At 41.9% G+C, this 23,433-nt stretch overlaps 1 protein-coding gene across 3 annotated transcripts in view; it reads right to left on the minus strand.

The window, feature by feature from the left end:
- LOC111866208 (protein vestigial) overlaps positions 1–23,433 on the minus strand; it is a 136,644-nt gene that overhangs the window by 39,894 nt on the left and 73,317 nt on the right. For all 3 annotated transcript variants that reach the window (XM_023854945.2, XM_023854943.2, XM_023854944.2), the window contains exons 4-5: positions 16,656–16,866; positions 9,540–9,799 (exon numbers count right to left, since the gene is read on the minus strand). In XM_023854945.2, the coding sequence (XP_023710713.1) occupies positions 9,540–9,799; positions 16,656–16,866 (471 nt within the window). The remainder of the gene's footprint in view (positions 1–9,539; positions 9,800–16,655; positions 16,867–23,433) is intronic.

Below are 23,433 nucleotides of genomic sequence, written 5' to 3' on the forward strand. Positions count from 1 at the left end.
CAGGATAGGGACTAGTGGAAGGTTCTTGTGAAAACGGTAATGAACCTTCGGTTTCCATAAAATGGTCGGATATTCTTGAGTAGCTGCAGAATTGGCTTCTCCTCAAGAAGGGCTCAGCTCTATGAGTGAGTAAGTAAGTAAGTATGAATTATGACAGTAGGGTTTATGGTTTCTGTCCCTATCTCCACGCTATGTAACACTTCTGAGGAGTTATAGTCCTTTCTTGATATAAGGCGACTGGAGGTTCAAACGACTGGCATATCTCGATTATAACTTCACTTAATTTTCGAAAATGATGTACAAGCTTCATTTGTAAATTATTTCTAGGAATATAGGAAATGGAACTTGTATTACATTTTTTATACAGAGACGTGCTTTGTGGTTAAATGAACAACGAAATATAGGCAACGTGTTCATTCTGTTCGCGTGCCGAAAGGTGATTTATACGGGGCACAAAAAGACAGAGAGTGAGAGAGAAGTGAATGCTTGTTATTGTAATTTATATCAATAAACATTACGTGTACCCATAACGATGATGAGTGGAATAAATAATAATAATAATGAATGTATAAGGGGTGGGCCTTCTTGGCCCTTGCACCGCGACCATAAGGACCATAAGGAATGCAAAGAGTATAATCCTTCATCTAAAAAAGAGTTACGAAACCCTGAGATTCATTACAGCGTTAACAAAATCCCGCTAGTAAACACTATGAACATAAACACCTAACACCAAACCAACTTGCACTCGAGAGATGCTTAGTTCAAATCTCGGCCAGGACGACAGCTATCCTCTGAGATTTTTCGTGATTTTCCTTAGCCCCTCCAGCAAACCCCTGACAGTATCTCGAATTGATCACGATCACTTCCTTATAATTTGTTTCCCATTCACTCATCACTGTACCCTCCGACGCCATATAGCGTCAATAGTGAAAGCGTCGTTAAACAGCCAACACGCAGGTATACACAGACCTTGTACAAGAATATAATAGCGTAACGCTTGTTATAGAGTCGGTATGAATGTTACTTATGTCTGTCAGTACCACGACAACTATATGCACGGCACGATTCAGTCAGTGCGCTACAAGTCGGAAGGTCGCGGGTTCGATTCCCGATAAGGTCATTGGATTTTTCAATTGAACTAATCCTTCCAGCCGCACTATGGCCCTGGGGTCGACTCAGCCTCTAACAGAAATGAGTACCAGGAATTTTCCAGGGGGTAAAGGGCGGCCGGCGCGTAAGGCTGAAAACCTCACCACCATCTGTGAGCCGAATATCTAGAAAAATGTGAGAGACTCGACGTCTCATAAAACCTATTGTCCTCCATGGTACGTTAGAGAGATACGCTTTACCTATTTACTGAGGTGTTCACTTTTACTGGAAAAACTTCGTAGCGTATGTAGACATATGAGCATTGCTTAGTGTACAGACTTGTTAAAAAGAGTAAAGCTATACCTGTAAGAGGTGGTGGAGGCCCATAGGATTGTGAGGCGTCGAGGATCTCACCTTTTCAGGGCAGATGGCGGTGAGGTTGTCAGCCTTACGCTCCGGCAACCCTTTACACCCACAGGAAGATTGCTGGTGCTCATTTCTGTTAGAGGCTGAGTCTACCCCAGTGCCATAGTGCGGCTGGAAGGATTTGGTCAATTGAAAAATCCGACGACCTCATCGGGAATCGAACCCGCGACTTTCCAGCTTGTAGCATAGTGCCTCAAGCAACTACGCTACTGCGTGCTTCCATATAGATTTGTTATTCTTTCGAATTCGGTAATTCAGCGTAAGTGAAGCTGCCGCTACAGACCTTGCGTTAATATTGAGTAATTTGAATAGCGCACAAGAGTGTAAAGCATGAGAGTGGATAACAGTGACATAAGTACAGAGTGTCAACATATCGCCACCAACCGCTATAATTCTCCGTCCATATTCGTTTTAACAACAAGAGTTTTAATTAATAAAACCACATACGGTAATAAATGTATAAATATTTTCCGTCTTATTTCTACCAACACCTGTAATTGCTCTTAACTCCATGAAATACAAAATTCAGCTAAATAATAATAATAATAATAAAAAAATAAGTTCCTATCTCACAGAAAACACTACATGTTTCATTTACAAAAACCAGTCAGTTAATGCCACATATATAAATAATGATCCATCTATATTTTAATAATCATAAACATGCTCTGTGGGTAAAATTCAAGTTTTCGAACTTTAACGAAGGTGGTACACATAGATACCACTATATTTTATAGGTTTAATGCCATCTGTCGAATGGTAATACGAGTGTTTCTGTACTACGTTTCCATTTCGGTTTCAACATTGCAGTAAAGGACAATTTCAATCCAAATTAATTTTATACAAATCCTGTCCTTATATAAAAACTGTCTAATAATTTGGTTCATCCAGAAATTCTTAGAATCAAAACTATCGCTTTAAACTCCAATAAAAGTACGTAAAGACAGTCGGCATCCATTATGCCGAAAAAACTTAACATGGCAAGTAGGGGAGGGGAAAAAAAGGTCATATTGTCGGCTTAAAGAGTTGAAACTTGACTCCCGAGAGAAGAAGACAAGATCAGATGGAGTAAGGCCAGAGGAAGACAACGAAACGAAATGTGGAATGTCTAAGCGCAGTGTGGCAAGCGGCGAGCGATAAAAGCGAAGAAAACAATAGAATGACTATTATAGGCTACCGAGAAAACAAGAGAGAGAGAGAGAGAGACACAACGTGGAATTTAAGTTGTTAGTAAGTTGTGGAAGGTTACCAATAAATTTCCGTCCTTGTTCACTGTGGCAAGCAGGGACACGCGGCGAGCGGAAGTTTGGAACGCTCCGATCCACTGTACTGTATCGTATTGTATTCACACTGAAGCGACGGCAAACTTTTCCGAGTGCCCCACGTAAAGAGACCAGTACCCCTTTCCAGAAAATGCACCTACAGACTCACACTGAAACCATTTAAGGTAATTTTTACCGATCGCTTTTCAGTATTGGATTAGAAGGAAATAAATATCTTAAAATATATTTTTAAATTTGGTATTAACACTTGATACAATTTTTTCTTTACTGAATTTTGATTTTTCGCCAGAAATCCGGTTGGGGGGGGGCTTACCTCGCTTTACTGGTGCCCATGCTTATGAGATATCTTACATGAAACATACCTCACCGGAAGAGAGAACACAGATTAAAGCTGTCCCTGTATACCAAGCAATGGAGATGTATGGAGGAGTGTACGAATAGCTCCACAATTTTAAACTCCGTACTAAATATAGGAGTGTATTTAGTTTCAGGTTCTAGCCACTTCACTTCTTCCATCATCCCTGGGCAACAGAGTCGGTACAGACGGGACGTAAGAGAAAAATTCCTTTCATTGCCGGGAATCGAAACATGTATCTCTAGTCCTTGGCTATAAATTGAGAGCATTAAAGAAAATGGCGCTCGGGATATTATTTGGCTCTAAGAGACAGGCATGGAGTGGAGGGGGCAGAATTCTGTACTATGAAGTGCTTCATAATGTGCACCCTTCACCAAATATTAGGACCTCTATCAAAGGAAACGGGATTGGCTCGAGAAGAAGCACGCATTTATGAAAGAGAAATACATCTGAAGTTTTAGCCGGAAGACAGAGAGGAAAGAGATCATTTGGACTTTTAGGCACAGAACATTGGAAGATAATATTAAAATAGATAATAAAGAAATATATTTCAAAAATGTGGATTGAACTGATCTGGCTCATGTTTAAATCGAGTTCTTCGTAACAATGCAATGAACCCTCCGCTTCCATAAACACTGTGGAATATCTTTACCAGCTGAGCGGCAATCAGCTTCTCATGGACCACTCTGCTGAATGTAATTAATTACTTAAATTAATCGATTAAATTCTCTTATAACGTGACATTCATACGAAGTTTAAAAAGTAATTCCTCTTTAAAGCCCAGTGGTTACTAAGTACTTGTACCACCTACTTTGACCTATTAAAGCTCTGCATTCTGCCCACACAGTGTATTTGTGTGTTCCGTATGGTTCTCACAATAAACAGCAACTGTTTCCCTAAACAGCATTAACCGGCTGGGCTTTGTAGTGGAGACGTAATGTGTATCCTGTGAGGTACGGACTGAATCTCTATATTATTGATGTGTTCCGTATGGTTCTCACAATAAACAGCGACTGTTTCTCTAAACAGCATTAACCGGCTGGGCTTTGTAGCGGAGACGTAACGTGTTTCCTGTGAGGTACGGATTGAATCTTCATATATGATTTAAAACAATTTAATCTTGAACATGATATGAGAAACTAGATAATAAAACAACCCTTCTTCCTAGTCCTATAAGGAAAGTAAAGTAAAAATGGGGATTATGTGCAGAATTCCACTGTTCAAATAACTTCTTTTCCGCTGTCAGACTCTTAAACCATCGAACGTTTAATTACCGGAAAGAATCCCGTAGGTATTTCCGCCCTTCCTCCATACCTGCGAGTCATCTTCTTGCTTGGGCGTCTGAAATGCCACACGTTCGATTCTTTGTCATCGATATAGTCGAAAGGTTACGCTTAGTCAGATGTTGATGTCTCGTTACCAGAATGCAGACCGAAATCATAATATAAAATAGTTAACGGATCCTTTGGAAATGTGGCAAAGTTAAATTTTTGGGAAAGGCGGTATCAGACGAAAATCTGGTTCATGAGGAAATTAAGAAGAGACTGAATTCACGAAGCGCTAACTACCATTCAGTCCAGAACCTTTTGTCTTCTCGTCTGCTCTCTAAAAACGTAAAGATTATGTCACGTGTTGGGTGTGTACCGCGACAAGTAACTTCACGCCGTATTGAATATAGTGAACTTATTGCACACTCGCTCTCACAATTACGCCACTACTGCCATATGCAGTATCACAATTACATCTGCTTCTTCCATTCACTCCGGCAAATGCTAGACTTCAACTGCACTCGGCGACTTCACGATCCGCACTGTGTCACTCCTATTCACACATTCTCTCCGCCCACATATTGTGTCATCCGGCTTTTTATACCGTTCACTGTTGCCTCGTGTTACAGCGGTGTCCCGTGTTACGTCACAGTGGGAAGTACTGTTACGTCACCGCGGGAGGGGGCGGAGTGTAGACTGGCCTGTTACCGTAGCAGCGGCATCGCTCCGATTGTTACGTCACCGCTGGCGGGGGAGGAGTGTCATGCATAGCGCAAATACGTTACAATAATATACAAAACTATACTTTGCCCGTACTTTTGTATGGGTGTGAAATATTGTCTGTTATTAAGGAAGCAACATAGATTGAGGGTGTCTGAGAACAGGTTGCTGGGTAGAATATTTGGACTGAAGAGGGACGGACACAACTGCACACTGATGCCGAGCTTCATACCTTAAACTCTTCTCCAGGTACCACTGTATAATTAGAATGATCAATTCAAGGAGGATGAGGTGGACAGGGCACGTAGCACGAAAGGGGGAGAAGAGGAATGCATATAGGATATTGGTGGGGAATCCAGATGGAAGGGGACCACTGTAAAGACCAAGGCGTAGGTGGGTGGACAATATTAAAATGGATCTTAGAGAGATAAAATGGGATGGTATGGATTTGATTGATCTGACTCAGGATAGGGACCAATGGATGGCTCTTGTGAACACGGTAATGAACCTTCGGGTTCCATAAAATGCTGGATAACTCTTAAGTAGCTCCAGAATTGTCGGCTTCTCAAGAAGGACTCAGCTCCGTGAGTGAGCGAGTGAATCATACATGGGTTTGATAGGAAAATCAGAAGGAAACAGGCCACTGGGAAGATTTAGACGTGGGTAGGATGATATTAAAATGGATCTTGGAGAAACAGAATTGGGTAGTACGGATTGGATTCGACTGACTGAGAATAAAGACTAGTGGCGGGCTTTTGTTAAGACGGCTAAGAACCTTCGGTTTTCATAAGATACTGGAATATTTTTTGGGTACCTGAGCGACTGGTAGCTTCTCAAGAAGAACTCGACTCCACGGAATTAATTTTACTGATTCAAGAGTTCATCTGTATTAAGAGATTATTAGCGTTTCGGAGGAACTTGCTGTCTTTGTCTTCAGGGTGGATCATACTTAAAGAATAAAGACAGAGACAGCAGGTTTGTCCGAAACCTTGATAAATATCTATCACAATACGCGGTGTCATATCCTAGAAACATAATTGATTTCTTGAGCTCAGACATGTAGCAAGCTATCGAATTATGCCGCTTTTACAGTGAAGGCCAGTGTCCTCAGAGACAGTCGTGCAGCTGCTGCGCATGAGCTGAAGGCGCAACATCAAGGCTACCAACTTAAATTACAACTACACACATGAAGTACGTGACATTTCGTAACAAATCCCTATTATCCCCACTTACATAACTTATAAGGGATGCATTTCTTTTGTAAAGATTAGAACACATCTGCCAATAACAAGCCTTTCTATTGAGTAAAATTATTTATTCCCTCCTCTGTACAGTACCTAAGTGGACGCTAAATTTGGTTAAGATTTCTTGACTGGCCACTGCTAATTCTCGGAGAGTTACAATTTTTAGTAGACTTTTAAAAAGCGAAGAACATATACAGAGCTAAGTTGTCTGGTTACTTGAGTCTTCCATTTCATTCTGAATGCAAATTGTGGCGACTGATTTCGCGAGTGTACAATATAACTCGCTAAAGACACAGGTTGATAAACCCATTTTCCCTTTTTATTCACCACCTGGCGTGAAAACATGCGTTAAAATCTTAAAATCCACTTTTTTTTTATTTGTTTTTCACATTATTGGTGTATCACACGTTTCGATAGATATGGTCATCATCAGGTGCTTCGAAAATTGCTGTTTGAAAACCTCTGCAATTCCATTAATGAATACAATTTCAAAGTATACCCTCGCTTATGCGCCCAAATGTGTACGTTTGTAGTGCTGGGTGATTCCTCAATATATGTCGTGTGAAGACATCTGCAGTACAATATGATAAATTCATATATTCAAGAATTTGAACCTGTAATGATCGAAAGATGTGCTGGGCAGTAAAACGGTAAAGCTATCCCTGTAACAGTCCGTGGAGGCCCATAGGGTTGTGAGATGTTGAGGCTCCTGCATTTTCTAGACAATCGGCTCACAGATGGCGGTAAGGTTGTCAGCCTTACGCGCCGGCCGCGCTTTACCCACAGAAAGATTCCTGGTACTCATTTCTGTTAGATGCTGAGTCGACACCAGGGCCATAGTGCCACTGGAAGGATTAGGTCAATAGGAAAATGCAATGACCTCATCAGGAATCGAATTCGCGACCTTCCGGCTTGTAGCACATTGCCTCAACCAAATACGCTACCCCGTGCCTCCATTGGGTAGTACATAATAAAATACATTAACATTTTATTAACGCTAATTTTATCAGTTAATTGTGTCGACAGTCACCACAGAATCTCAAAAGCTAACAGTGAAAGCGCTGGGAAAATAAAGCTTATAATTCCTCTAGACCCCAAAAAATTACTGCCCTGTGAAACACTAGCAAAAGCATCGTCTAACAACCGCATTTTTTTAAAATAAGCCAACTCTTCTGGCATTATGACATCGCTCGTTTTTTATGATTATATTACTAATTGTCTTACTGACCTAAGGAGCATCCATGGAATTTATATTTTTATATTACCACTTAAACACTTATTACCACTTATCCCATTATCAGAGAAATATTTGTCTGTGGTCTGTAACACAAATCCAAATTTTTATCTTCGGTATGATTTATATATTGATCAGTAACCTATGGGGGCACGCGGTAGCGTAGTGGTTGTGGCGGGTTCAAGTGCCCAGGAGGTCACTGGATATTTTTCAATTGGTCTAATCCTTCCAGCCGCACTATGGTCCTGTCGTCGACTCAGCCTCTAACAGAAATGAGTACTAGGAATATTCTTGAAATATTCTTGGGGGTAAAGGGCGGCTGGCGCGTAAGACTGACAACTTTGCCGCCATCTATGCGCCGATTTTCTAGAAAATATGGGACCCTCAACGTCTCACAACCCTATGGACCTCCACGGCCTGTTACAGGGATACCTTTACTTTACATATAACTTATAATACAGGGCTATTATAAATTATTTGAGTCATACAATCCGTGTATTTTCAAGTTATTTACGGGCAAAAACAATTCAAAACAGTTAGCAACTCATAAAGTTTATCTGGAGATGTCCGATATGTGCTCTGCAAACATCAACGCGGTATTTGAATTCTTCCCATGCAATCCGCAACTCTGACTTTTGGACGCTACGACGTGTCAAATTCCCTTTCCAAACTCTCGAAGGGACTGTGGAGTCGAAAGTTGGTACACCTGTTCTTTCATATATCCCCATAAGTATACGTTGCATGGAGTGAGGTGCGGAGATCTAGGGGACCAAAGAATGGGGCCTTTTCGTCTTATCCAAACCTCCGACAAACGAAACTGCATCCTTTTCAGTTGAGACGCCGTTTTCCTTTGATAACGACCACAGCTTCATTCGCGGCTAATATAGTAAGGCGCGTCCATATTACTCGTGCTCGTACTCCTGCTCGCCGGGAGACTCGTCTGGCTTTTACTTGTCCTCGTAAATCTTCGTCCACATTACTTCAGTTGCTCGCCCAACTTCGGCGCGTGAGGATCCGTATATTTAGGCTGTAGTCGTATTTTAATTTATTGGCTATAGTTTTTAAATTAAAAATATAAAATATGCTTGTCTCGTGACTTGTCATATCGTCCACATTACTAGCGAGCATAGCGAGTCACACGAGCACGAGTAATGTGGATGCTCCTTTACAGTCAATGTTGCCATCAGTTTCTATGATGTTTTCTGGCTTTTTCATGTTTGTGTTTAAATATACTAGTTTCTTATCACTAGAATATTTATAGCAGCCTTGCATAATGCAAACAGCGATCATTTTGCTTATGAATTTAACAGTAAATATCAGAGTAGGGCAGTTCAGTTGGATATAGTAGCGTATGTTCTTGTCCTGATGCTGTACCTTGCATTAACATACATCGTACTCTACGTAATGCCAGATGTGGGAAAACAGAAGGTGCCATTTAATTCCTGAACAAGATTAACCTCTTACTAAGATTAGATTAGTTCCTTGGGGTGGGGTGAGGCTGAGTCCACTTGGTAGGTCACCCACTGTTTGGCCTATCATACCAGCCCCGGATAATAGATGATGAGTGTGGAGTAGTCGGTGGAATGAGAATTGGCAGGGGAAACTGCAGTACTCGGAGGAAACCTGCCCCAGTACAACTTTGTTCACCACAAATCCCACATGACCTGATCTGGGCTCGAACCCGGACAGCCGCGGTGGGAAGCCGGCGACTAACCGCCTGAGATATGGCACTGCCTTAACATCTTACTAAGATTCGGTTTTCCAGTTTGCATATGCGCCTGTTTCCAAAATTTCTTGCACAAACATCAAGTGGTCCAACAATGGTTTTCTGTGTAGCCGTCTTCGCTGTTTCTCCCATGATACAACGCTGCGATGTAGTGTACAGTTACCAAGTAGCGGTGTTACCGAACAGACACTTACCGGCCATAGTGGGGTAGGCCGAATATCCCGCCGAATCGAGGGTGTGTGCGTGTGAGTGATGCGCAGAGGCTTGGTCGTGGTGGAGTCGTGCCGCGGCGGCGGCGGCGCTGTGGCTCGCAGCTCCCCAGGGCTCGGGTACGGCGCCCTTACTATACTGATGAGACGCGGTCACGTGTGGTGGCAGTCTCGTAGTGGGTGGCAACAGGAGACCGCCATATTGCGCCGCCATATTGTGATGGTGGTGATACTCATGGACAGCTCTGGAAAGAGAATTAATCTGCAATTTCTGTTCTTTCAAAAAGACGCTTTATACATTTATAAGACGCTGGAGTAATAATGTGCTTTATCAGAGTCTACTCTATATTATTTTCATCTGAATCTAAAAAATATTCCGTGTGAGACTTTCGGTTTTCCCGGCGCTCAATATTAATGTATAGTCTAGTAGAATGGTATCAATGTTTCGGAGGAATATGCAGTCTCTATTTTCAGGGTCTCTTCTGAAGATTGGAGCAGCAGAATCCTCCGAAATTTTTGTACATTTCGTTATTACCTCGATGAAGTCAGGACGGTCTCTTTCGAAACCCTTGGCAGTTCATCATTCTACCATTCGGCACTATGCAAGGTGCTTCAAGTCTTTATATCGTAACTTTAAGATAATTTTACTGAGGTTATTCTGACTGAACAAATTATAGTCATAGGTTAAAGTCCTCGATGGTTACATATAAATTGGCAGGGGAAATGGTAGATGCAATATACGGGAGGAGTTTTCAAAAACGAGCTGCCTGTCCAGTTGAAATACGTGCCTCTGATAACAAGGATGCAAATGTACTTCAGCATGACGAAGCGGCCGCAAATATCAATTGAAACGCGACGCACTACGTGAATCAGAATTTCGCTTGTCGCTGGGTCAGCCGTGTGAGGCCTGCAGAATTGGCCACCGCGATCACCGTACCTCAAACCCCTTTCAATTCATACGTCGGGGTATGTGAAAGATCTTGTTTATGAATGCAAGATGGACACAAGTGAGGACACAACTCGTCAAACTGTCGCTGCAGCCACATGCATAAATGACCGAGACACATTTCGCCCCTTCACACGTTCTGTTGCCGGACGAGTAAAAATGTGTCTCGAAGCTGAAGGCGGGCACTGTGAAAGTTCGGGGTATGTAAAATCACGTGAAACTATTCAATGATAGGATTTGGGATGGCTAAGTTGGTATAGTGAGGTTTCGATTCACGACAGGAAGAGGCTCCGGGAGCCACCCAGTCTCATATACCGGGACTCTTTCCCCGGGGAGTAAATCGGCCGAAGCGTGAAGCTGATTGCTTACACAGGAACGAGGGCATAAATGGCGCAGCTATACTTCTACTCAGCCATTCGTCTTCATGGTGTTGTGCTTAATTAATTAAGCACAGGAGAAAATTTATTTATGTTGATATAATATTTTCCAGTCTGAATAACCTCAAAAATAAACAACCTAATTTATGAAATAATGTTGTTAGGCACTATGTACGGTCTAGATATTGACGGCGTCATAAACTAAATCTAAAATTAGCAGATAATTTTCAAATTATCTTTCCATTCGGCACTCCATAAACTGGGCAGTTGTCGAAGCAACGTCAAATAAACCAAGTTTCGAACAAATGTTCGCCATGTTTGGTTCTCTTTCACCCAAGTTACAGATCCATCTGCTATGAAACCAAGGGTTGCATCATTGGATGTGGTTAATACTTAGATGGGTGATCGCTTGGCAACACCACCTGCTATTGGCATAAAAATCGAGGCACTATACTGCAAGCCGGAAAGTCGAGGTTCGATCCCCGATGAGGTCATTGGATTTTTCAATAATCTAATCCTTCCAGTCGCATTATGGCCCTAAGGTCGATTCAACTTCTAACATAAATGAGTACCAGAAATCATCCTGGGGGTAAAGAGCGGCCGGTGCGTAAGGCTGATAACTTCATCGCCATCTGTAAGCCGATGATCTACAAAATATGGGAGCCTCGACGTCTCACAACCCTATGGACCTCCACAGCCTGGTACAGGTATAGCTTTAGCAACCTAATAATGCATAAACTGTTGATTCTCAATTTATTAAATATATTAAATCTACCAAACACTTCGCAGATATACATACGTCAACGCATATAAATTTTTGTACCTTGAAATTCATCTAAATAACATTTAAAAATACAGTTAATACTTTCCTGCGTCACCCTTATACGTCCGCCTCTGTGGTTTAGTAATCAGAGTTCCTGGCTACAGATCCAGATATCCCGGGTTCGATTCCTGGGATTACCAGAATTTCTGAGAAATAGTGGGTCTGAAACGGGGTCCACTCAGCCTCGTGAGGATAACTGAGGAGCCGTTTCAAGGGAATAGCGGCTCCGGTCCAGAAAACCGAGATTAACAGCCGTGGGAATCCGCTGCGCTGACCACGCGACACCCTCTATCCGCAAACGTTGGCACCAACTTCGCCGGCAAGCGACGGTCGCTGGGTCGGTATAGTTCGCTTGCGGACTACAGGCCACAGATTTTGTTTTGTTTCGTCACCCTTATAGAGATCAACTCTTTAATGCTGTTAGGGAAATAGTCGCTGCTTCAGATAATCGTATGAAACAGATAGACATATTCTATATGTAAAATTCAGAGTATTTGAATGCTAAGTTTGTTATACATACAGTAACCTCCGCGCCTTGTAAGGTAAATAAAGGGAAAACAATTTTTGGAAAATACCAAACTCATAACCTAGCACTTCCCTTGTATTGGAAGTCTATACCAGTGGCTTCCGGAAATTCAATAATTAATATGTACTTTAACTGAGAACTGAATCTCAAAGCATCTTGCTATGCATGATTCTCTCTAATTCAACAGGCGAAGTTAAACAGAGAGAGAGCGCTCGGTCAAGTTTAGCATTTTGAAAGTCCGAATTTTGAATGAATATATAACTATTATAGAATGATTTGACACCGTCCAGTGTAGCTCAGATGTATATTTATATGATGCCTATACATGTTTCGGTCAGTAAACGACCATCCTCAGGAGGCACAATATGTTGAGGAAACTACTATTAAATAAATCATAGTACATCAAATTGAATCAAAGTTTTATATAAAGATTTTAATTAAGACAAATTTTTATTGTGATATAATTGTTAAAATTCTTAATATTTATAATCTTAAACCGCTAAGGTTTGTGTCTTCATGCCTCTTCTATCAACGGGAGATTGGAGAAGATATCGCCGTCCTTAGAGGTCCGGGCTGTGTTTTCTATCCAGAGTTTGTCAAATTATGTCTACGTTCATCTATTCCATTTGTTTCTAATCTGTATCTTCATTCTTAATATACTTTCACCCACTTTCCTTAAAGATGCATTTAATATATTCGTAATTTTTCCGTCTACTCCTAGGTCTCCCAGGGGTTTCTTCTTTTAGTTCCTCTAACTGACAGTATTTACGATTTTCTTGTCTCTCTCATGCGTGCTACATGTCCCAATAACCTTCTATAAATTTATTTCACAACTCTGGCTATTATAATGAATTACGTTTCGCCTTGGTTTCGTATGTTAATTTTCACGGATCCCATGTTGATAAACTAGTGCGCAGCTGCGGCAAAACAAGCTGCATTTATATAATTTTAGCTCATCAAGGAGATTTTATTAGCACGAAGAGAAAAATACGAATATTATGTGTAATTTTTTGTAAAGTTATCACATGTCAGAAATTCGCTTGAGCCTTTGGTTTACCTTATTTAAAGTGTACAAATCTGACCAGCTTCGGTGAGCGGTGAGTGATACACTGCCATGGCAGAGATACCGACACAAAGTAACCAACAGACAAACTAACATAGCACGATAAGCGAGAGTGTGCACTAACAATGCCATGGTACAAGGGAAAATACGTATTAAAACTTCCAGATCAAGACTGTTACAAATATGGAAGGTTTTAATTTGCATATTAGGCGAGCTTGGAAAATATTTCAGATTAAATGGTAAAAATTGTTAAACCTGATATAAACCGAATTGCATCAACATTTATAACAGAGTACTGCGCAATTCTCAAAAGACATTATCACCTGCCTGATAAACTCTTTGCTCTTTAATTCCACCAAAATTACTTCGTGTCCTTTTTAAAATTCTAGTCAAGAAATGATTGCTTTGCATAAAGAATAAATAATAATAAATTCCACTGTTATTTAATAACGGTAAATAAAAACATTAATCAGATAACTCAGTTAGTAAGGGGGCACGCGGTAGCGTAGTTGGTTGAGGCACTATGCTACAAGCTGGAATGTCGCGGGTTCAAGTCTCGACGAGGTCATTGGATTTTTTTAGTTGACCTAATCCTTCCAGCCCCCACAATGGCCCTGGGTTCGACTCAGCCTCTAACAGAAATTAGTACCAGGAATTAATTAAATAATTTTCCTGGGGAGTAAAGCGCGGTCGGCGCGTAAGACTAACAACCTTACCGCCATCTATGAGCCGATTGTATAGAAAATGTGGGAGCCTCGACGTATCACAGCCTATGGGCCTTCACGGCCTGTTACAGGGATAGATTCTTTTTTTCCTTGGCACTACAGCCCCAGTGGACCTAGGCCTACCTCCATGAACTTTTCCGTTCACTTCGGTTTTTCTAGATCTTACACATACGGTAGGACTCCTTGGGCGAGTGATCAGCTCGTCGCAAGGCCTCTACCTGTACCTGTACAACTAAACATCCATGCCCTGAGTGGGATTCGAACCCACGATCCCGGTTTCCAAGCGAGCGAAGACAGTAAATGCACAGGGATAGCTTTACTTTACTTTTTTACTCAGTCAGTATAGTGACTAGTTACGGGCTAAATGACCAGAGAACCAGGTTTCGATTCCTGACGGAGAATTTTCTTTTCGCCTTTTCTCACGAACCGGAACTGTTGCCCACTCAGGTACCTACCTACCTATCTGATGGGTACCGGGGGCCTATTTCCGGGGAGCAAGGCTGCCTATACATGACGCTAATTACTAATATGCGCTGATGTCGAGGACTAAACTCTCTGAGGCTCAGTCAGCATCAGATAATGTAGCAAAACATTACATCATATTACAAACTTATTAAATTATATTTCCAGAATAAGCTAAGAACAAGAATTTCCATAGTGGAGTTTTCGTTCAATGCAGGGAAGTTGCTTTCGTAAAGCTGTCTGCCCTCAAAGCTAGCAAAGGCTAGACATAAAGGCCAAGACTCATGTCCTGACGTAGTGCAGTGTCTAACTCAAACCCCAACGGGAAAAGAGAACAGGACGATGCCTGAACAACAAAGTTAACGTCTTACTAAGATTCAATTAGTTTCTTGGGATGGGGTGAGACTGAGTCCACTTGCTACGTCGGCCACTAACTGGCCTATTGTACCAGCCCCGGATCATAGATGAAGAATGTGGAGCAGTGGGTAGAATGAGAATGGGCAGGGGAAAATGAATTACTCGGAGAAAACCTGCCCCAGTGCCATTTTGTCGACCACAAATCACACATGACCAGATATTGGATCGAACCCGGGCCGCCACGGTTGGAGCAGGAGTCTCAAAGCCTGAGCTATGGCATGGTCTTCCACTTACTCCCTGTCGGGTCTGTTTTGAGCCGTCCCAAACCTTCGTGACCCCTCGCTCGGAAACGGAATATCATTTTATCAGTGATCTTCCTTCCGTGTTTATTTGTATCCTTTTATCATCTCGTCTATATTCATAATTTCTGTAATGTCAGAGTTTCCTTGGGGGTCTAATCTAGAAAAGAATAGTATGTTGTACTGCTATCAAAAGCCGCATTTGCGCTAGTCTTAATTTCTGGAATTCCTTTGGGTTAAAAATCCAGACTTCATTGCTATAATCACGCCTCAGCGTTGCTCTTCATGTGATGTTCTGAAAAAGCACTTAATCTATATTCTTCTTTAACGTCAAATATTAGGTATCAAATCCAAACAAAGCAAACATTTATTTTTTTTTACATTTTACTGTTTAGATTTCTAGGGGACACGCAGTAGCATGGTTGGTTGAGGCACTATGGTACAAGCCGGAAGGTCATGGGTTCGATTCCCGATGAGGTGGATGTTTTCAATTTGCCTAATGCTTCCAGCCGCACTATGTCCCTGGGGTCGACTCAGCATCTAACAGAAATGAGTACCAGGAATCTTCCTGGGGATAAAGGGCGGCCGGCGCTTAAGGCTGACAAGCTTACCGCCATCTGTGAGCCGATTGTCTGCAAAATGTGGGAGCGTCGACGTCTCACAACCCTATGGGCCTTCCCGGCCTGTTACAAGGATAATTTTACCGTTTTTCCTTTATCTTTTACATTTTACTGATTAGGTTTCTAGGCAATAGACGCTTCTGAAATTAACGGTGGAAAGCATTTAGTTATGCTGGTAGGTTTATTGAGACTATATTAACAGAATATGCAGACTTTTCTTAAAACAAAATTTTAAGTGTTTACTGGGGGATTAATTCTTAATAGAAGTAATGTGTCTTTTTCGATTTCTTCTCGAAATACACACAATTAAAATGGAAAATATTTAAATAACTTTTGTTCCACATTTGTTTCCACTAAGCAGCAATCCATTAGAATGGCCTTCAGTAGGATTCAACCTAATTTATTCTGTTTTTAGCCTATTTTGCTTATGTTTTAAAAATAAAGGCCGGCTTATAACATAATTTCTGCACATGTGTGTCTGTGTATCTCCCTTATTTTTTTTCTATGCGGTCCGTGTCACATAAAAGGAAAGTAGGCAGTTAGTTTTTTCCAGAATTTCTTGTTATTAATATTTACCTCAATTTAAATGCGCCCTTAAACAAAAAAGATAACTACAGGATGCTGAGATTACATTATATGAGTTTCGCGTTATATATTCATAAAATAATACCTGTCAAACGAGAGGTGACTCATGACGTCAAAACCATTCATATAAATGATTGGTTACCGTAATCATCACATGGTGTGGATGTCCAACGTAGGGTTAAAAGTAATGTGAACATTTTTCCAACACCACTGCCGATATGCAAAACTGAGGTGGGCATACTTGACCGGGAATTTCTATAGAATGGAATGTACGATTGGTATGTATTGGATCCCCAAAATACCAGAGGTCAGAGCTACCTGTGGTGATGGTGAGCAGCGGCCGCACTGTACTGCTGGTAGTGGGAATGCCAGGGGTCGGAAGCTGCAGTCGCTGCACTGTGAGGGTGGTACGGGTCACCGTACAATTCAGCGGCCGCTGAGTGGTGTGACGTCACAGCGGCAGGACTCGCCTGGTAGTTGCTGTTCCAGAAGGAAGGTGGGAAGTTGCGCGCAGACATGGGAGACGTTTCTGGAAAGAAAAAAAAAGTTTGGGATACTGGACTTCATTTACTGAAGTGAGAATATCTGGGCGTCATGTTTTATTTAAATATCTCTCACATATATGCTGTATCATGATCTACCCACAAAAAAAGAACGATAATAGTTACTTCTGCAGATGACACTGTTATCTTCGCTACCCACGACCATCTAACCACAGCTTCATCTCATCTACAGGATCATCCAATCCTCATAGAAGCGTGGTAAAACAAATGAAAAATCAAGGTAAACGAATCAAAGTCCGCACAAACAACTTTCACCATCCGAAAAGGCACTTGCCGCTCAGTGCAAACAAATCACATCAACATACAACCAAAAGAACAGGTCATATACCTAGGATTAACCTTTCACAACAAACTAAATTGGAGAGAACACATAATCAAGAAAAGAAACAGATGGACCAAAAAACCAAAGAACTAACTGGCTCATAGGAAGAGAATCCCACCTCTCCAGCGTAAACAAGTTACTAATCTACAAAACAGTCATCAAGCCTATATGGACATACGGCATAGAACTCTGGGGCTGCGCCAGCAAATCCAACATTGCCATTATACAGCGTGCCCAGTCCAAAATACTCCGATCCATCACGAACGCACCAGGGTATGTATCCAACCGCACCGCACATACAGATCTAAAAACTCCTTACGTAAAGGAAGTCATCCGAGAAAACAGCATCAAGTACTTCAGCAAACTAGAAAATCACTCCACCCCACTTCTTCAACCACTACTACAACCTCACCAAAATCGAAAGAATTTGGCCATCAGATCTAAGGAACTGAGGAAAACACCACTGGATGTTTATTCCGCACACGCCAGAAGAGTGTACAATTAGCTTTTATATAGTACACCAGTCAGCTCATTGATTTATAGGTTGTATAATCTGATTGTCAATAAAGGGAATAAAAAAAAATGCTGTATCACACTAAATAACCGGCCGCGCTCTCTCTAACACTGGCATCGTGGGTTCAAATCCCACTCAAGGAATGGAAGTTTGTATGCTTTCATTTCGTATTTGTGTTGTCCTCTGTAGGTGCTGACTTTGCGACTGGCTGTTCCCCGTCCAACGTTTCCTAGGATTAAGAAACTAAGTGAAACAACACGGATGCCCTTTGCTCCAAGTGGGAGCAACAGGAAGATAGTCAGACAGATTATATAATCAATGCTTGTGCATTATTCTTCGCAGACTGTAAATAGTGTCTTTGTTTTTATTCGCCATAAACATATTATATGAACCAAGCTATTATTTCCAAACAATGCCGAAGTCAATGAAACGTGGATCTATACATCCACTTCCCCATACGTCCTCATGGCGTAGTGCTTACTGAAGTAAGCACAGGAACAACTTTACATTTTTTTTACTTTTATTGCATTTACCAGGCTACTATTTCATAACTTCCTCACATATATGTATATACACGTACTGAAGGACCTTAGTAGGTTTAATAGGTTTCATAATTCAATTTTGAATTAAAATTGATATATACATATAATATAAAATTGACTGGCTCAACAAGACATACAAGTAAATTAGAAAAAATAAACGTAAATATCCATGGAATGGCGGTGGGTATAGATACAAATTTCTATCTCTCTCGACACACGCACGCATGCATACACACACACACACAAACAAGTAATCTAACGTTCTCTCCACGTCAGTGTCAGATGCAACCAGTTCGCGGAAACGCTGATAGATGGCGCGGCAAGAGGCCACCTCAGTTCCGTAACCACAGGCACACGCATTTGGGCGTATGAATTCCAAGAATTGTGGAGATATACCTCCATTCTCCCATGTCTTCATGGCGTAATGTTTCATTAGTTAAACCTAGGAGCAACTTTATCTTTATATGAACTACCTACCGACAGGCTGCGCCATAGCTCAAGCGGTTAGTCGCTGGCTTCCCACGGCGGCCCGAGTTCGATCCCGGGTCTGGTCGAGTGGGATTTGTGGTGGACAAAATGGCGCTGGGGCGGGTTTTCTCCGTGTACTTCGGTTTCCCCTGCCAATCTTCATTCCACCAAATTCTCCATCATCATAATCACCCGGGCAGGCTACAATAGGCCAATCAGTGGCCGCCGTGCCGAGTGGACCCAATTGAACTCCTCTCCCCACCAAACGAATTAAAAAAAAAAGTTACCTACCTGCAGGGAGACAGGATAGGAGGAAGTGAAGAAGATAAAAAGAGGAGCTATATTTCTTACCACAATTCATATGTTATGAAAGGATTTTACTGTGCGAAAAATCAAGCCGAGGATTCAAGAATTACTTGACTAAACAGGAGTGCTGTATCCATGAGCTGTAAAAGGTAGAAAATATAAAACTCTCCCTATAACCGGCCGTGGAGGCTCATGGTGTTGTATGACATCGAGGCTCTCACATTTTCTCTAGACAATCGGCTCACAGATGGTGGCGAGGTTGTCAGCCTTAGGGCCCCCATACACACACAGTTTGGCCTCCAGTTCGGCCTGCACAGTTCAAGGCTGAAAGGCAAAACTGACGTGTGTGGTGCGGCCGGCCGGCCAATCGTTTGGACTGTTGGCCTGTGGGAAACCCGTCAGTCCGTCAGTTCTGCCTGCAGGACCGTAACACGTGACGTGTGTGACTCAACATTATAGGCTGGAAGACCGTGATTGTGGCATGAAGCCTGCCGCTTTATCTGCGCGTGTATGGGGAGGAAAGGGAGGGGGTAAACTGTCACAGTTTTGCCTGTAAAGTCGATCGGAAGGCTAAACTGTGTGTGTATGGGGGGCCTTACGCGCCAGCCGCCCTTTATCTCCAGGAAGATTTCTGGTAGTCATTTTTGTTAGAGGCTGAGTCGACCCCAGGGCTATAGTGCGGCTGGAAGGATTAGGTCCGTTGAGAAATCTAATGACGTCATCAAGAATCGAACCCGCCCCTTTCCATCTTGTAGCATAGTACCAGACATAGACAGCGTCCAGTAGGATCAATACCTTGCAGGTCAGCAGATACCCACAATAAAGGCTTGCTTTGTTAGAAAAGCGCCTTCCAAAATTCTGATTCTAGCTCCATTATAAGAGATATGGGCAGAAACGCGGAAAAAAAACGCCGAAAACTAAAATACGAGAAGCGAAAGCATAAATAAAAGAAAAACGTCTACTGAAAGAGATTTCTTCTTTACATCCGCTGTCATCAGACCTGAGCTCGGGACTGCTGGTAGGGCCTGATGGGGCGCAGATAACAGGCGACATTCTAGGTATCACCACCACCAAACCGAACCGTTTGACCGCCCACAGAGTGCCGTGGGAACAAGACCGTGCGTACATGGGTGACATTGAAGAAGAAAACGTTTTTAAGTGCCACAAGGTCTAACACAGTTACTGACAGGTCAGAGGCGAGCTATATAATGATCATGCAATACGTAACAAAGGTAAAGTTGTTCCTGTGCGTAATTAATTAAGCACTATGCCATGAAGACGTATGGGGGACTGGAAGTATAGCTCCATCTTGCTTGACCTCGACGCCAGATGGAAGTGAACAGACAGCATCACGACCCTACCGCTTTATCCTAGGGATAAGGACCCCAGGAACACATTGGATGGGCCCCAGATTCGGTTTGGGTGCCATGGAATTGATTCAAAATTATTACAACCATCCGGCAGTAACTCTATCAAGATGGAAATATAAACACATAGTGGTAGAGCCCATGATAGAAAGACCATTGTAACTTATTAATTTATTATATTTAGAGGTAGGCCGCCTCTGTGGCCTAGTGGTCATAGTTCCTGGCTACAGATCCAGAGATCCCGGGTTCGATTCCCGACGCTACGAGATTTTTTGAGAAGTAGTGACTCTGGAATGGGGTCCACTCAGCCTCGTGAGGATAATTGAGGAGCTATTTCAAGGAAATAGCGGCTCCGGTCTAGAAAACCGAAATTAACGGCCATGGGGATCCGTTGCGCTGACCACGTGACACCGTCTATCCGCAAAAGTTGGCACTAACTTCGCCGACAAGCGGCGGTCGCTCGGTCGGTATATTTCGCTTGCGGACTAAATGCCACGGAGTTATATTTATATGTGTTTAAGTATTAATGGGTGAACAGAGTAATTTTAAAACTTTACCACCATGTTGCCTGCAATGTTAGCCATCAGAATCGTAGCGGTTTATTTATACAAAAATCAAAAGCCTAACCTTAGAAGAGTTTAGAATTTTATTTTTAGAAACAAAACTGAAACCTAGAAGTTTCAACACCAAAATATAAGCCTTCTAACGTTGAGGCAAATTGTAAGATCAAATTTTGGGTTCTTTTTTAAAAAAAAATGTATGGTTGACAGCTCTTATGTTAATGCAACGGTAAAATTTTTACATTATTTCGAACGCCTGTCAATTCGTAAGTACCATTCTACATAAACCAATATATAGGAAGATACAAAATAAATATTTCTTGGGGGGACGTTGCGTTTAGGAGGAAGATAGCGCCCCAGTACTTAGGATAGACTGTTGGCATGTGACACCGTGTGGTCTAAGAGAGCGAACGTTTGATGGAACGTACTGCCTCGATCTTCAGGGAAGTACATTGTTCTCATTAATCTGAAGAATAATTAACATGATCTTCAGGAACATCCGTATATGCCAGAACGTAAGGAAATACACTCCAGAAGGCAGTAAGCTTCCTCTTGGATTTGAGGTTTCCACGGTGGTGGCTAGGAAGAATTTTATATTTTTTGATAAAAGGTAAAATCTATCCATGTAACAAGCCGTGGAGCCTCATAAGGTTGTGAGACGTCGAGGCTCCAATATTTCCTACAAAATAGGTTCACAGATGGCGGTGAGGTTTTCACAGATGGCGGTGAGGTTGTCAACCTTACGCGCCGGGTGCCTGTTACCCCCAGAAAGATTCGATTCATTTCTGTTAGAGGCTGAGTCGACCCGAGGGCCATAGTGCGGCTGGAAGGATTAGGTCAACTGAAAATTCCAATTACGTCATCAAAAATGGAACCTGTCACCTTCCGGCTTGTAGCATAGTGCCTCAACCAACTACGCTACCGCGTGCTCCCATCTTTTTTGATAAGCCGGCTAAAATCAATCGATGTTCAGGAAAGTAAACCAAAGAAGAAAATCAGCACGAAACAGGCAGCAAGTTTAGCAGGCTACACAGCGTCGTATCCCTGAAGATATAACTAATAAGGAGGGCTCGGATTTTGATGACATGTCATCTATTTTTCCTTGTATCCTATGCGATGTTCTTAAATATATAAATCTCGAATATGAGCGGCTGGTTACAGAAATGTAAATTTTATAGGTTATTTTTGTCATTTTCTGACATTTTTAGGTTTAAGGTCATTTTTTCACTTTTGAGATAATTTTGGGTTAAATTTTTGGACTTTTAAGGGTATTTCTTGTCATTTTTGGCCATTTTAGGGAATTTTTCTTCACATGTTTTCTGAAATGTGAATAACATGGAAGCGAAGTGTTCTTTCTTTTCTCCTTTAGGTCATTTTTCTGGATTTTTCGGTCATTTTATAGGTCATTTTTTAAATATTTTAGGTCATCAAAATCCGGGTCCTGCACATTACATTTCTGGGTCATATTTTAGGTAATTTTTCTGGATTTTTCGGTCATTTTTTAAATATTTTCAGGTCATCAAAATCCGGGCCCTGCTAATAAGTAATATTCATATTCACCGTCACGTGTGCCTCAATAAATGAAGGACCAGATCTCAAGGCCCCTGGATAGGGTATGCTACCCGTGGACCTCCACATGAGACCTCAGCTTTACATATATCCTTGTGCATCGATGGGACTGGCAATTGCGAATATGAGACTATTAAAGACGGTGTCTGGCTTATACAGAACAACGCCGTGGTTTTGGGAGGAGGGTGAATTTGTGTTTCACTAAGCGAAGAGAGAATGCTAACATCTTTATAGTTGCACAAGTGAGTCACTAAGGAAGAGTTTTGAAGACATTCCATGGCAAGACGCCAGGACAACTCATTCCGACGCCAAGCGTCACAGCGCGCTGAGGCAGAAGAAAAAGTATTTACTAAATACAACTCTATTTCCCTGCGCTCTTTTCTAACTCAATTACATAACTGATCATTGTTCACAGTTTCACGCAAGATGAAACTTCGTATGGCTTCATTCTCTTACTCCCCTGGAGTCAGCGGCCGTCTCTCAGTGGCCAACGAGAGTGTCTCTTGTATAACGTAATGAAAGGAGATGGAACGGTTAGAATCCTTGCTTCATATTCAGGAGGACCTTGATTCAAATGCCGACCGAATACCGTCTATCCTAACTTACGTATTCGTGGTTTTCCTCAGTCCTTCCACAAACATTCTGGAACCATTTTCATCATTGGAAAAAGACAGCCATTTTTGATCCATAACCTTCCTTAAAAGTTACTAACCACCCGGTTTTTACGTCTTTAGATTTCGCAAAGGTTATATTATTCAGAATTTTTTGGGTTTTGGGGATTTTTTTACAGGACAAGGTAGTGTGACTTACGCCCAACCCCCAACCTGAAGTAGCAGGCCTCTGTATTTATAACTTCCGGTGACAGGGTGGTCCGGTTATACTACC

Source organism: Cryptotermes secundus, unplaced genomic scaffold (genome assembly GCF_002891405.2).
Source record: "Cryptotermes secundus unplaced genomic scaffold, Csec_1.0 scaffold682, whole genome shotgun sequence".
Taxonomy (NCBI): Eukaryota; Metazoa; Arthropoda; class Insecta; order Blattodea; family Kalotermitidae; genus Cryptotermes; species Cryptotermes secundus.